General features: G+C 39.9%; 1 protein-coding gene and 1 long non-coding RNA gene across 7 annotated transcripts in view; one reads left to right on the plus strand and one right to left on the minus strand.

Annotated features, from left to right (window-relative positions):
- The window catches only part of fam135a (family with sequence similarity 135 member A), a 306,374-nt gene that overhangs the window by 75,313 nt on the left and 217,365 nt on the right, over positions 1-13,696 (minus strand). For all 6 annotated transcript variants that reach the window (XM_072557991.1, XM_072557972.1, XM_072557981.1 and 3 more), the window contains one exon: positions 8,555-10,784. In XM_072557991.1, coding sequence (XP_072414092.1) covers positions 8,555-10,784 — 2,230 coding nt within the window. The remainder of the gene's footprint in view (positions 1-8,554; positions 10,785-13,696) is intronic.
- The window catches only part of LOC140463697 (uncharacterized), a 37,842-nt gene continuing 32,124 nt past the window's right edge, over positions 7,979-13,696 (plus strand). The window contains exons 1-3 of the long non-coding RNA XR_011954746.1: positions 7,979-8,125; positions 8,580-8,719; positions 11,818-11,892. This is a non-coding gene — a long non-coding RNA (uncharacterized lncRNA). The remainder of the gene's footprint in view (positions 8,126-8,579; positions 8,720-11,817; positions 11,893-13,696) is intronic.

Here is a 13,696-nt window from a genome sequence, read left to right on the forward strand (position 1 = left end):
ATGTTGCCAGGGTTGGAGGATTTTAGCTATAGGGAGTGGTTGAATAGGCTGGGGCTGTTTTCCCTGGAGTATTGGAGGCTGAGTGGTGACCTTATAGAGGTTTATAAAATTATGAGGGGCATGGATAGGATAAACAGACAAGGTCTTTTCCCTGGGGTGAGAGTGTCTAGAACTAGAGATTTAGGGTGAGAGGGGAAAAATTTAAAAGGGACGTAAAGTCTCACTTTTTCACGCAGAGGGTGGTGCGTGTATGTAATGAGCTGCCAGAGGAAGTGGTGGAGGCTGTTACAATTACAACACTTAAAAGGGTAAATGAATAGGAAGGGTTTTGAGGGATATGAGCTAAGTGATGGCAAATGGGACTAGATTAGATTGGGATGTCTGGTCGGCATGGACAAGTTGGACCAAAGGGTCTGTTTCCGTGCTGTTCTTCTCTATGACTTTATGAGTTGTAGTTAGTGAGGAGGATACTGCAGGATATAGATCAGTTGCAAGCATGGACAGAAAAATGGCAGATGGAGTTTAATCTGGACAAATGTGAGGTGATGCATTTTGGAAAGTCAACTACAGGTGGAAATTATACAGTGAATGGCAGAACTCTTCAGAGTACTGATATGCAGGGGCAGATATTCTTTAGGGTGCAGGTCTACAGAACTCTAAGGTGGCAGTGTAGGTTGATAATGTAATAAAAGGGTGGTGTGGCATGCTTGCCTTCATTAGAAGGGCACTGAGTATAAGGATAGACAAGTTTTGCAGCAGCTGAATAGAACTTTAGTTCGGCCACACTTGGAATAATGTTTATAGTTCTGGTCACCAATTTACCAGAACGATGTGGATACTTTGGAAAGCGTACAGAAATGATTTACCAAGATGTTGACTAGTATGGGGGATGTTAGCTGTGAAGAACAGTTGGATAGACTAGGTTTGTTTTCACTGGAACGCAGGTGGTTAAGGGGGTGATCTAATAGAAGTTTACAGTCCAGAGGATCCAACATTGAGTTCTCCAGTTTCAAATAACTTCCCTTCCCACCCCAGACTCCCGTTCCAGTCCACTCCCCCCACCCCTTTTATTCCTCTGATCGACCCTTCCTTCCAGCGACCAACTGGATTTATTCCTCCCATCGACCTACCAGATCGTACACTATACTTGTGTTCACATATCCCTACCTCACCATCCCACTCCTCTCCCCAACCAAAACGCTCCCCTAAACCCCCCCCCCCTTTAATTGCAGCTCCCCTTACACCCACCCTCTCTCCTGAAGAAAGGTGACACTTGAAAGGGTGACTTCTCCACCTCCCAATGCTGCCTGGCTTGCTGTGTTCTTCCAGCCTCCTGGCTGTCTACCTTGGATTCCAGTTTCTGCAGGTTTTTGTCTCTATAAAGTTGCGAATGGCATGGATAGAGTGAAAAGTATGAGGCATTTTTCCAGCGTGCAGGTGTAGACTACTAGGGGACACAGGTTTAAGATGCTGGTGGGGGGGGGGGGGGGGGTGGGCGGGGAGGGGGTTGGTGGTTAGAGAGATATGCGAGGCAGGATTTTCAAACAAAATTGATGAGTGCCTGGAACATGTTGCCAGAGGTGGTGGTACAACCAGACATATTTGCAGCATTCAGGATCATCTGGACGAATAGAAAGGGAATAAAGAGATACAGATCCTGTAAGTAAAGACAATTTTAGTAAGGAAGGGCAAAATGTGGCGGCACAGGCATGGAGGGTCAAAAGGGCCTCTTTCTGAGCTGTATGGCTCTTTTTTCTTTGTTTTGTTCTTACCTCTAATATCTCTTGCTTTGAAATAAATGTAGTTTAGTTCTTTAGAGTTACTTTATTCTCTGACTTTTCTCATTAATGTGTTCTTTTCTGATTTAGAATCTTCCTTATCTAAGTTTCTATTTACTCTGCTGCTTAGGATTCCTCCACAACCCCCTCTCTAATAGTTTACTGTCTCACAGAGTCAGAGGTATACACAATGGAACAGGATCTTTGGTGCAACTCATCTATGCTGACCAGATGTCCTATGTAAACCGAGTCCCTTTTGCCAACATTTGGCCCATATCTTTCTAAACTCTTCCTATTCATAGACTCATCTAATGCCTCTTAAATGTTGTAATCATACTGACCTCCATCACTTCCTCCAGAAGTTCATTCCATAAGCAAACAACCGTCTGCATGAAAAAGATGCCCCCAAGGTCTCTTTTATATCTTTCCCCTCTCACCTGAAACCAATGCTCTCTAGTTTTGGACTTCCCAACTCTGGGGAAAAGACCGTGACTATTTACACTATCCATGCCCCTCATGATTTTATAAATCTCTACAATGTCGTCTCTCAGCCTCCGAATCTCTAGGGAAATAGCCCCAGACTATTCAGCTCAACAGCTCAAACTCTCCAACCTGGTAACATCCTTGCAAATCTTTTCTGAACCCTTTCAAGTCTCACAACATTCTTCCTATAGGAGGGAGACCAGAATTACACGCAGTATTCCAAAAAATGGCTGAATCAATGTCCTTTACAGCCTCAACATGCCCTCCTAACTCCTATACTCAATATGCTGACCACTAAAGGCAAGTATACCAAATGCCTTCTTCACTATCCTAACTACCTGCGACTTCACTTTGAAGGAATGATGAACCTGCACTCCAAGGTCTCTTTGTTCAGCAACACTCCCCAGGACCTTACCATTAAGGGGTGGCACAGTGGCTCAGTGGTTAGCACTGCTGCCTCACAGCACCAGGGTCCCAGGTTCGATTCCAGCCTTGGGCCACTATGTGGAGCTTGCACATTCTCCCCGTGACTGCGTGGGTTTCCTCCGGGTGCTCCGGTTTCCTCCCACAGTCCAAAGATGTGCAACCCAGGTGAATTGGCCATGCTAAATTGTCCATAGTTCTAGGTGCATTAGTCAGAGGGAAATGAGTCTGGATGGGTTGCTCTTCATAGGGTAGGTATGGACTCGTTGAGCCGAAGGGCCTATTTCCACACTGTAGGGAATCTAATCTAAGTGTATAAGTCCTGTCCTGATTTGCCTTTCTAAAATACAGTGTCTCACATTTGTGCCAGTTAAACTCCATCAGCCACTCCTCAGCACATTGGCCCATTTGATCAAGATCAGGTTACACTCTGAGGTAACCTTCATCGCTGTCCACCACAAACCCAATTTTAGTGTCATTTGCAAACTTACTAAACATACCTCTATATTTACAACCAGATCATTTATATAAACGATGAAAAGCACTGGACCCAGCACCAACCCTTGTGACACATCACTAGTCACAGGCCCCCAGTCTGAAAAGCAACCCTCAACCACTACATTGTGTCTTATACCTTTGAGCCAGTTCTGTATACAACTAGCTAGTTCTTCCTCTATTCTGTGAGATCTAACTTTGCTAACCAGTTTACCATGAGGAACCTTGTTGAACGCCTTACTGAAGTCCATATAGATCACATCAATCCTCTTTGTTACCTCATCAAAAAACTCAATCAAGTTTATGACTCACGATTTCCCATGCATAAAGCCATATCGACTATCCCTAATCAGTCCTTGCCTTTCCAAATCTGTGAAAATCCTATCCCTCAGGATTCACTCCAACAACTTGCCCACAACCGATATCAGGCTCACCAGTCTATTGTTTCCTGGCTTTTCCATACCACCGTTCTTCAATAGTGGTGCAACATTAGGCAACCTCCAGTCTTACAGCACCTCACCTGTGGCTATCCATGATACAAGTATCTCAGCAACGTGCCCAGCAATCTCTTCCCTTGCTTCCCACTGATTTCCTTCTTAATTATACCCTGACTGACTTTATACTCTTCTAAGGATTCACACAATCTCTGCTCTCTATACCTGACATATGCTTCTTTCTTTTTCTTGACCAAATCTTAATTTCTCTCGTCATCCAGTATTCTCTACATGTACCAGCCTTGACGTTCACCCTAAATGGAACATAGTCTCTGGATTCTCTTTATGTCATTTTTGAATGCTCCCCATTTTCCAGTTGTCCCCTTACCTGCGAATATCTGCCAATCAACTTTTGAAAGTTTTTGCTGAATACTATCAAAATTGGCCTTCCTCCAATTTAGAACTTTTACATCTGGTCTATCCATTTCCTATTTTAATCATTATTTTAAAACTAATAGAATTATGTTGACTGGTCCCAAAGTGCTCCCCCACTGACACCCTCAGTCTCCTGCCCAGCCTTATTTCCCAAGAGTAAGTAACGTTTTGCACCTTCTCTAGTAGGTACATCTACATACTGAATCAGAACATGTTCTTGTATACACTTAACAAATTCCTCTCCATCTAAACCCTTAACACTATGGCAGTCCCAGTCTATGTTTGGAAAGTTAAAATCCCCTATTATTCTTACAGATGACTAAAATCTCCTTACAAATTTGTCTCTCAATTTCCTGCTGATTATTAGGGGGTCCATAACACAATCCCAATAAGCTAACCATCCCCTTCTTATTTCTCAGTTCCACCCAAAGAACTTCCCTGGATGTATTCCCAGGAATATCCTTCCTAAGTTCCGCAGTAATATTATCCTGGCGCAAGGACAGTGTCTGATGTCACTTGGACATCAGTACGAGTGCAGGGCTTAGTCTCACAGGGGGCTGTCTTGCAGTCCCATTCCTTGTTTCTGCACCCTCAATAATGGCTGCCGCACAGAGTTTGGGAATCATTGGTGAAAGTGAAGAGAGAATCAGTTTACTGTCAAATATAACACTAACTTTGCAAGTAGTACTGGATCTGTATGGGATGGTAGCTACAAAGCTACAAATATTAGTGCTGAGATAAGTTATGGGAGTGGCTGATAGTTTAAATCTCCTCCAGTCAAAATCATAGTAAAGTCTAAATAAAGAACAAGCAATCTTTAAACAAAGAGGCAGTTGAGGGAGGTGGATGGATAAAGAAATAAATGCTGTTACTGCCCTTCATACAATTTCTGTAAAGCATGTTTTACATTACCTACAAATGTGTATTAATCCTTTTCTAGAAAAGAAATGCTCAAAATGTCACCATGTTGCAGACTATTCACTTGAGCTGGCAATATAACCTATGGAAGGCACACAATTTAACATTAACAAGATTCAGAAACAAAGAAAGTGCCTTTATCTTGGCTTGATACATGTGGAAGGAGAGATTTTTTTGAATCATTGAGTGTTTTTTAAATGGAGTTGTGTTTACGGAGCTTTCGGAAAAGCATATATGAGGATGGCTCTGGAGTGAGATTTTCTTTATATCAGAGGATTGAAAGCTGTCTGCTGGACTATTTGACAAGGAGTCCTTTTTAAATCAACTGTTCAGCAGTGTGGCTGATTTTGTTGAAGATTTGTTTGTTTCGTTTTTTTGCATGCTTAACATTAATTATTTGGGTAAGGAATAATAGTTTATTTTATAAATAAGGTGCAATGAAAGCTGCTGCTTTTCAGCTTGATGTCATCGAGGGCATACAAGAGACAGTGTTAGGTGGCTAGTAGATTTAGAGAAGTGAATACACAACAGGATCAGTCAGATAGATGGGTGACTGTCAGGAAAGTTAAGCAAGTAGTTCAGAAGCCTTTGGTGGCTATTCCTCTATCAAATAAATACTGTTTTGGGTACTGTTGAAAGTGATGTCTCTCAGAAGGAAATAGAAGATGCAGTTAGACCTTGGGCACTAAGAATGTATCATATGTTAGGTAGGGTTTGACAAAATTTAAAAGAATAATTGTTAGAGGGGGCTCTGCTGTCAGCGGCTGACAGGAGATTCTGCAACAGTGAGGATGAATTTTCGGATACTACGTTGTTTTTTTCTTGTCAGGATTAAGGACATCTGAAAACGATAGAAGCGTATTATTAAAGGCAAGAATGAGATGCCAGAAGTAAACATTGGTAGAAATGACATAGGTAGTGAAAAGATTAAGGCTTTACAAAATCAATCTAAGAAGTTAGGCAGAAGATTAAAAAACAGCACCTCAGTAATCTCTGGTTTACTCCCAATACCAAGATCAAACGAGAGGAGGAATAAACCCAAATAAAAGGAATCAAATCAATTGTTGAAGAGAAGTGTAATGTTCAGGAACTCAGGTTCTTGGATTATTGGGATGCCCTTTGGGGCAGAAAAGACCTGTTCCAAACAGGATAGGTTGCACCTAAACTGATAATTTAAAAATGGCTGCTCACTAGCTTGGAGGAAAAAACCCTTCCCAATTCTCCCATCCTGTGATGTTCAAAAGGATATATGAAATTAAGTTTCTGGTACTATAAGTCCACAAGATGTTGCAGGAAATGTTGGCCATTCAGCCCATCAACTCTGTTTAGATTAGATTAGATTCCCTAATTCTAATCAATGAAATAATGGCTGATCTGATAATACTCAACCTCATTTTCCTGCCTTCGCCCCATAGCACTCAATTCTCTTACTGATCAAAAATATGTCTACCTAGAAAATACTTAACAGCACAGACAAAATAACTCCCTGCAGTAAAGAATTCCATAGATTCACTCAGATGAAATTCCATGCTATCTCTGTCTTTAGCGGGTGACCCCTTACTCTGAGATTGTGCCCTTTGATCCTTGACTTTCTGATGAAGAAAAGAAAATCTTCTCAGCATTTACCCTATTAAGCCTCCTAAGAATACTGCACAATTCATTTAGGTCGCTTCTCATAGAACATATTGTACAGAATATATTCGAATGAATATGGACTTCATCTACTCTACCTCTGCTCATAGGCAAAGCTGTCCATAAGGCCATAAGTACTGGGAACACGAATAAGTAACACAGCACTTTGAACCTGCCCGGCCATTTAGTACAATCATGACTGAACTCATCTTGTCTTCAACTGCACTCCATGCCTGTGATCAACTGAATGAAACTTCCCTGTGCTGCCCCCAATGCCAATGTATCTTTTATAAGGGTACCAAAACTGTTCACTATATTCTTGATATGGTCTGTCTAGTGCCTTGTTTTGTTTTAGCAAGATTTCCCCATTATTATAACAGTTGCCTGTAAAATAAATGGCAACATTCCATTTGCCTATAGAATTATGATTTTGCGCTAGGAGCACTCCCACCCCTCTGTGTTGCGGATTTCTTCAGTTTTTAATCCTACAACAGCTTCTTCCCTGCTGTATTCAGACTTTTAGTCTCTCTCTCTGCACTTTCTCTGTGGCTGTAATATCATATTCTGCACTCTGTTTTGCTACCCTGATGCATTTTGTACAGTATAATCCACCTGCATAACATGCAAAACAAAACATTTCACCATATCTCAGAACATATGATAGCAATACAATCAGAGCATTTACAGCACAGAAACAGACCCTTCGGTCCGACTCGTCCATGCCAACCAGATATTCGAAATTAATTTGCCAGCATTTGGGCCATACCCCTCTAAAACCATCTTAATTACATATCTATCTATATGCCTTATAAATATTGTAATTATACCAGCCTCCACCACCTCCCCTGGCAGCTTATTCTATACATGCACTATCCTCTGCATAAAGTAATTGCTCCTTAAATCCCTTTGAAATCTTTCCCCTCTCACCTTAAACCTATGCTCTCTAGTTCTGGACTCCCCCATCCCGGGTAAAAAAAAACTTGTCTATTTGCCCCTTCTGATTTTATGAAACTCCATAAGGTGACCCCTCAGCCTTCAGTTCTCCAGTCTATTTAGCTCAAACCTTTTAACCCTGGCAACATCCTGTACAGCCACATGATCTTCTAACTCCGTTACTCAATGCACTGACCAATAAAGGCAAGCATACCAAACATCATCTTCACTGTCCTCTTTACCTAGGACTCTACTTTCAAGGAACTATGAACCTGTACTCGAAGGCCTCTTTGTTCAGCAACACACCCCATCTTACTATTAATCAATCTCTTTAAATAACAGTTCTTCTATTCACCCTGCCAAAGTACAAAACCTTACATTTTTACACCATGTGTTGACCTTTTGTTCCAAATGCTCCATGCGTTCAAGTACAGAGCTGTAATTTCTAACTGGCCCTTGATCTCATCTTTTAGACTTTAATGCACTCCACAAGAAATAATTAAAATGTAACTTTCCTTAACTTCAAAGTTTTGGTGAAAATTTCCACATCATCATCAAGTGCCAAATATTGTTGGGGCATCCAATGGAAATTTGGTAAGTAAAAAAAAAGCAAGGAACAACAAGTACACAAGAGTCTGAGGGAAAAAGAACATCTATATAGCACTTTGTGACCTTATGATATGCCAAAATGCTTCACAATCACATATATTTTTGAAGTGCAGTTATTGTTGCAATGTAGGGAAAGATTAGTACAAAGTTATTCATAAAACTCTTCCATAAACAACATCACGATTTACTTATGAGGTACACAATATTGGGTAAATATTAATCAGGACATCGGCAGGTCTCAACTGCTATACTTGAATGAGGGACAAGAGGTCTCTAACATTTGCTGCAGTTTAAAGTGTCTTCTGATAGTTTTATTACAAAGAAAATAAACTGTGCGAGTTCATTATAGGTTTTTGATTTTTAAAAAGACAGATTTTTTTCAAAAAAAAAGTTATATGTGCCAAATTTACTTACGTCTTCATCTGTCCTTTTATCCCAGCATCATTAGACCAGAAGGCTGACAGATTAGAGCTGAAGAGTGCACTGCTAGGTTGCTTTGTAATTGCATCACGTTTGGTTTGTGAAGACAGTCCACTAATAGATGGGGAATCTTTGACAACTGATGAAAAGGATAAACAGGTAGGAGTACATGCACCTTGCACACCTGCACGTTCTGTAGTGTGATGGGCATTAATTAGTTCAGGTTTGACTGCATCATTTCTATCAGACACAGCATCATCATCAGCTTCATAATAACCATTTTCTATCATTTCTTGTTCTTCATCCTCCTCTGTTTGTATAAGAGTGACAAGGCCAATAGTTGCCTTTTGAGGGCTTGAGGGACAGCTGCCACCACCACCAGGACTAGTATCAGAAAGGTCTGTGCTGCTTCTAGATCCAAAATAATTCTCCACTAATCCTTGTTTCACAATGTCAGTGCTGCTGGTAGCTGAAAGATTTGTGTGCATTCTATCATCTGTTTCCTCCAATGCTGGAATTTCAAACATGTGAATTATATTTAAATGTTGTTCTGGATGCAATTCTGCAACTACACTTTGGCTAATCTGTGCCTCATCCGATGTTCCACATCTTGGCTCATCAAGGTAAATCACTTCAGAATTCAGTTTAATTAGATGTTCGGTGGATGCTTTTTCTAAACTAAAATCTTCATAAGAATCTTGAAGTTCTCTAAAATCATTAAAGCAAGCAATATTTTGCTGTGGATTGCTGCTATCTTCTTGACTGACAATGCAGTTATCAAACATTTGCTCAGGAAATTTAGAAGAATGATGAGTTTGATATGGAGTCCCTGAACCATCAACGAACACAACACTTTCTTCTTGCACTACAATACTGGATGTTTTATTTTCAAATTTTAGCTCATCTGGTACGACAGTTGATTCTATCTTGGGCTGTTCATCACTAGTTTGTTGCACAAGATTGGTTGCAACTTTTAAGCTTTCATCAACTTGCTGTTCATGATCATCATCTGAAGGCAGAGAGTTTATAGAAGTTAAAGATGACTGTATTTCACTTACAGCACTTGTACTCTCTGTACATCTGCCTTCCACCATATTCTTTGAACTTAATTCTGGTTTAAGTAGTAGCTGCATGAAAGGCTTTTCACTGAGAACAGAAGTCTTCTCCAATACTGGCTCAGTAGCTAAGTCTGGATCCAAGTGGACAGCAAAAGAACTGGGCTCACTTTCGATACCAGAATCTGAAACTCTGGACGATGAGCAGGTGACACAAACATCCGGCAATTTAACAGCATCTCCACTTGTAACCAAATTAAACCCCTTTGTACATACATTCGACTGTGTACTATCGGACGCAGGAGAGTGTAGTACATTTTCTTCCAATTGCAAATAATTGTTTTTAGAATCCAGATGTTGTGGCTCAGCAGATTGATAAGGCCCTTGGTCATCTTTAACAGGAAATTTGGAGGCCATAATGACTGTTACTTTCTCCCCTTCATAAGTACATTTACTTCTTGGTTTGACTTCAATATGTTTGATATTTGATATACCTGAGTTTGATGTCATTTGTCGACTACTCAATTTATCAAATTTAGTAGAGTCTGAACACTCAGTTGGATTCCCAGGACCTGCCTGGAACAAGCTTGATGATGCAAATGTGCCAGGTTCCATTTTATGGCAATTAATGCTATCACCAAATTTATTGAGACTTTTAGCTTTTGGAGTCTCTGCATTTTCTTCCATACTTGACAGAAGAGGTATTAGCTCTTTATGTTGACACAGTAGCTTAGAATCAGCCATTGCCTCATTACCATCTCTTGTGGTTGTGGGAACCTGCCCACCTTTTGGACAGATTGGAAGCCCACCCTCAGATTTACTGATCTCTCCCAAGTTTGAATTCTTCAAGCATTTGTAACCAACCAGTATGACAGAGTCCTTAGAGTTTTGCTTCATCAATTTTTTGTTACTTTCAGACTTAATTGTCTTCTTAAGTTTTGTTGCTTTTACTTTTGGTTTGCTGTGCTCTTCAGCTTTCACTTTGTGCTGCTTTATCTGTGGCTTTTCATTTTCATTATGTTTAACACTGTGGATGCTTGCTGGCTTTGCTTTAAAATCAGGACTAGAGAAGCCTGAAGTGTTAGATTCTTTTGAGTCAGATTTTTCAAATTTGGCAGAAAAGGATGATCTTCTTACATTCTGAACCCCACTCCAGGGAACATCCAAGTCTTAAAGAAACAAAATAGTACATATTTGTGAACAGGCAGAGAACTTAAGAAAATATGAAATAAAAATATTTGAAACTAATTAAGAAAAATGAGAGCGAAATTTCAAGTAGGGAATAAATGTATTTCGACATTTAAGGCATTAACATTTTGCTTGTGTCATGTGTGCTGTCAGAAACAATTTAGTAATAAACAGCAATTCTATGTTAGGTCTGTTTACACATTTTGTACAAGTTTTTAAAAAATATGCAGTTGCCACATGGTCACTATTCTACATAAAATTTTGATCTTCCCACATCTAGCCAGTTTTTACATCCTTTCCATTTTCCTATTATTCTGAATTGCATGAAGTAGAGGTTCAATGAATGGGCAGCAAGTTCATTAGTCTCTTGGATCCATTATCTCAACCTTTCATCACAACACCTAACTGAAAGAATCAACTGACGCTACAGCTTTGCTCAGTTGGAATAGATCTCAACTAAGAAAACAGTGCAGTTACCTTCTATGCATCTCATCAGCAAGACTACCTATAGGGTAGTCATCCCTTTTCTGACATTAACAATTTATGTATTATTTGACTGTTGAGTGGAGTTAGTAAATTCCTAAAATTAAATAAAATCTATTTTTATAAATTTAATATTACAACTTATGATTCAGACAATAAATAAGATTTACAATGAGAAAGTTCAATATTCATTCTATGTAATATATTTGCCAGCAATTAGATAATTTTTAGATTCCAGTGCAAGTCACAAAACTTGAAAGAGTATACGTTTTAATTTTAGGCTTCAAATTCTTCAGCTTTTTAGAAGCTCTCTTTTCAGAACTGAGAAATTATGTTTCAAAGATTAATTAATTTTTGTCCATTTCAAAAGTAAAATAATATTTGAGCAAACGGCTACATTCTGATGCTGTAAAACTGAAATAATGTGCTGAAAATTAAGCCTCACAATACTGTATTTTTCATGGTCGTGGTCATGTAGTCTCTTAATGCTATACAGCTTGAGTATCTTAATAATTTGCTTTGTGTTTTCAGACCAAGGAAGGAGCTAAAGCAGGCAGCTAAAGGCAGAGGCATCAATAGAGGAACAATAACTTTGATGCATCAGAGGTAAGAATCAAAGATGTGCACTTTCTTGAAGGGTTTTGTGGCTAGAAGAAACCACAAAGGAAAGGAGGGACAAAGTCTTGCAGGGGTTTAAAAATAAGAATGAGAATCTTAAAATCGATAAAATCTGCTGACGCTGCAAATCAGAAACAAAACCAGAAATTGCTGGAAAAGTTCAGTGAGTCTGGCAGCATCTGTGGAGAGAAATCAGAGTTGCATTCCGGGTCTAGTGACCCTTCTTCAGAAGAAGGGCATTAGCACTCAGCCAACTTTAATTACTCTCCACAAATGCTGCCAGATCTACTGAGCTTTGCCAGCAATTTCTGGTTTTGGATCTTAAAATTGATGTTTTGCTTGAATGGGAGTTAAGAGGTCAGCAGGCAGGAAAATAAAGGGTGAATTGGATTTTGGGGGAGTAAGGACATAGACTCAGAGTCTTAGAGATATACAGTACAGAAACAGACCCTTTAGTCCAACTCGTCCATACTGACAAGATATCCTAAATAAATCTAGTCCCATTTGCCAGCATTTGGCCCACATCTCAAAACCCTTCCTATTCATATACCCATCCAAATGTCTTTTAAATGTTGTAATTGTACCAGCCTCCACCATCTTCTGGCCACTCATTTCATATACATTCCACCCTCTGCGTGAAAAAGTTGCCACTTAGATCCTTTTTAAATCTTTCCACTTTCACCTTGAAACTATGCCCTCTAGTTCTGGACTCCCCCAATCTGGAAAAAAGACCTTGTCTACTTGTCCTAACCCACCCCTCATGACTTTATAAATCTTCATAAGGTCACCCTCAGCTTTCAACACTCCAGGGAAAATAGTCCCAAACCCTCCAACCTTGGCAACATCCTTGTAAGTTTTTTCTGAACCCTTCCAAGTCTTTCCTTTATCATGGAGATGTGAATTGCACACAATACTCCAAAAAGGGCTTAACCAATGTCCTGTACAGCTGCAACATGACCTCCCAACCCCTATACCCAATGCACTGACCAATAAGCATACCAATTGCCTTCTTCACTATCCTATCTACCTGCGAACCTGCACACCTTACCATTAAGTGTATAAGTCCTATCCTGATTTGCTTTTCCAAAAACAGCACTTCATATTTATCTAAATTAAACTCCATCTTCAGCTCATTGGCTCATTCAATCAAGATCCAGTTGTACTCTGAGGTGACCTTCTTCACGGTTTGCTACACGTCCAATTTTAGTATCATCTGGAAACTTACTAACATACCTCATATGTTCATATCCAAATCATTTATATAAATGACAAAAAGCAGTGGACCTAGCACCGATCGTTGTGTAACACATTGGTCACAGGCCTCCAGTCTGAAAAGCAATCCTCCTCCAACACCCTCTGTCTTCTACCTTCGAGACAGTTCTGTGTCCAAATGGCTAGTTCTCCCTCGATTCTGTGTGATCTAACCTTGCTAACCAGTCTACCACGAAGAACCTTGGGCAGAGTTTTCAATTGTCTTAGGTTGGCTGGAATAGAATATGGGGGGATGAGCAAGAGACAACAAAATGTTCAAATGTAGAGGTAATAAATGTAAAGATGAGAGTTTAAGTAACAGTTGGGCTGAATTGGAGTCAGAATTGGATAATGTTATGGATATAGAAATGGGTTGTCCTACATGATGGCACAGACATGTGGTTTGAAGCTCAACTCAGGGTCAAACATAAAACCATGATGTGAACGGTGTAGACTTTGAAGAGTCCGAGTAGGGATAATGACAAGGTAGGTGAACAGACAAAAATTTGAAAAATGAAGTGTAGTGTGAAATAATGTGATT

Source organism: Chiloscyllium punctatum, chromosome 3 (assembly GCF_047496795.1).
Source record: "Chiloscyllium punctatum isolate Juve2018m chromosome 3, sChiPun1.3, whole genome shotgun sequence".
In the NCBI taxonomy this organism is placed as follows: domain Eukaryota; kingdom Metazoa; phylum Chordata; class Chondrichthyes; order Orectolobiformes; family Hemiscylliidae; genus Chiloscyllium; species Chiloscyllium punctatum.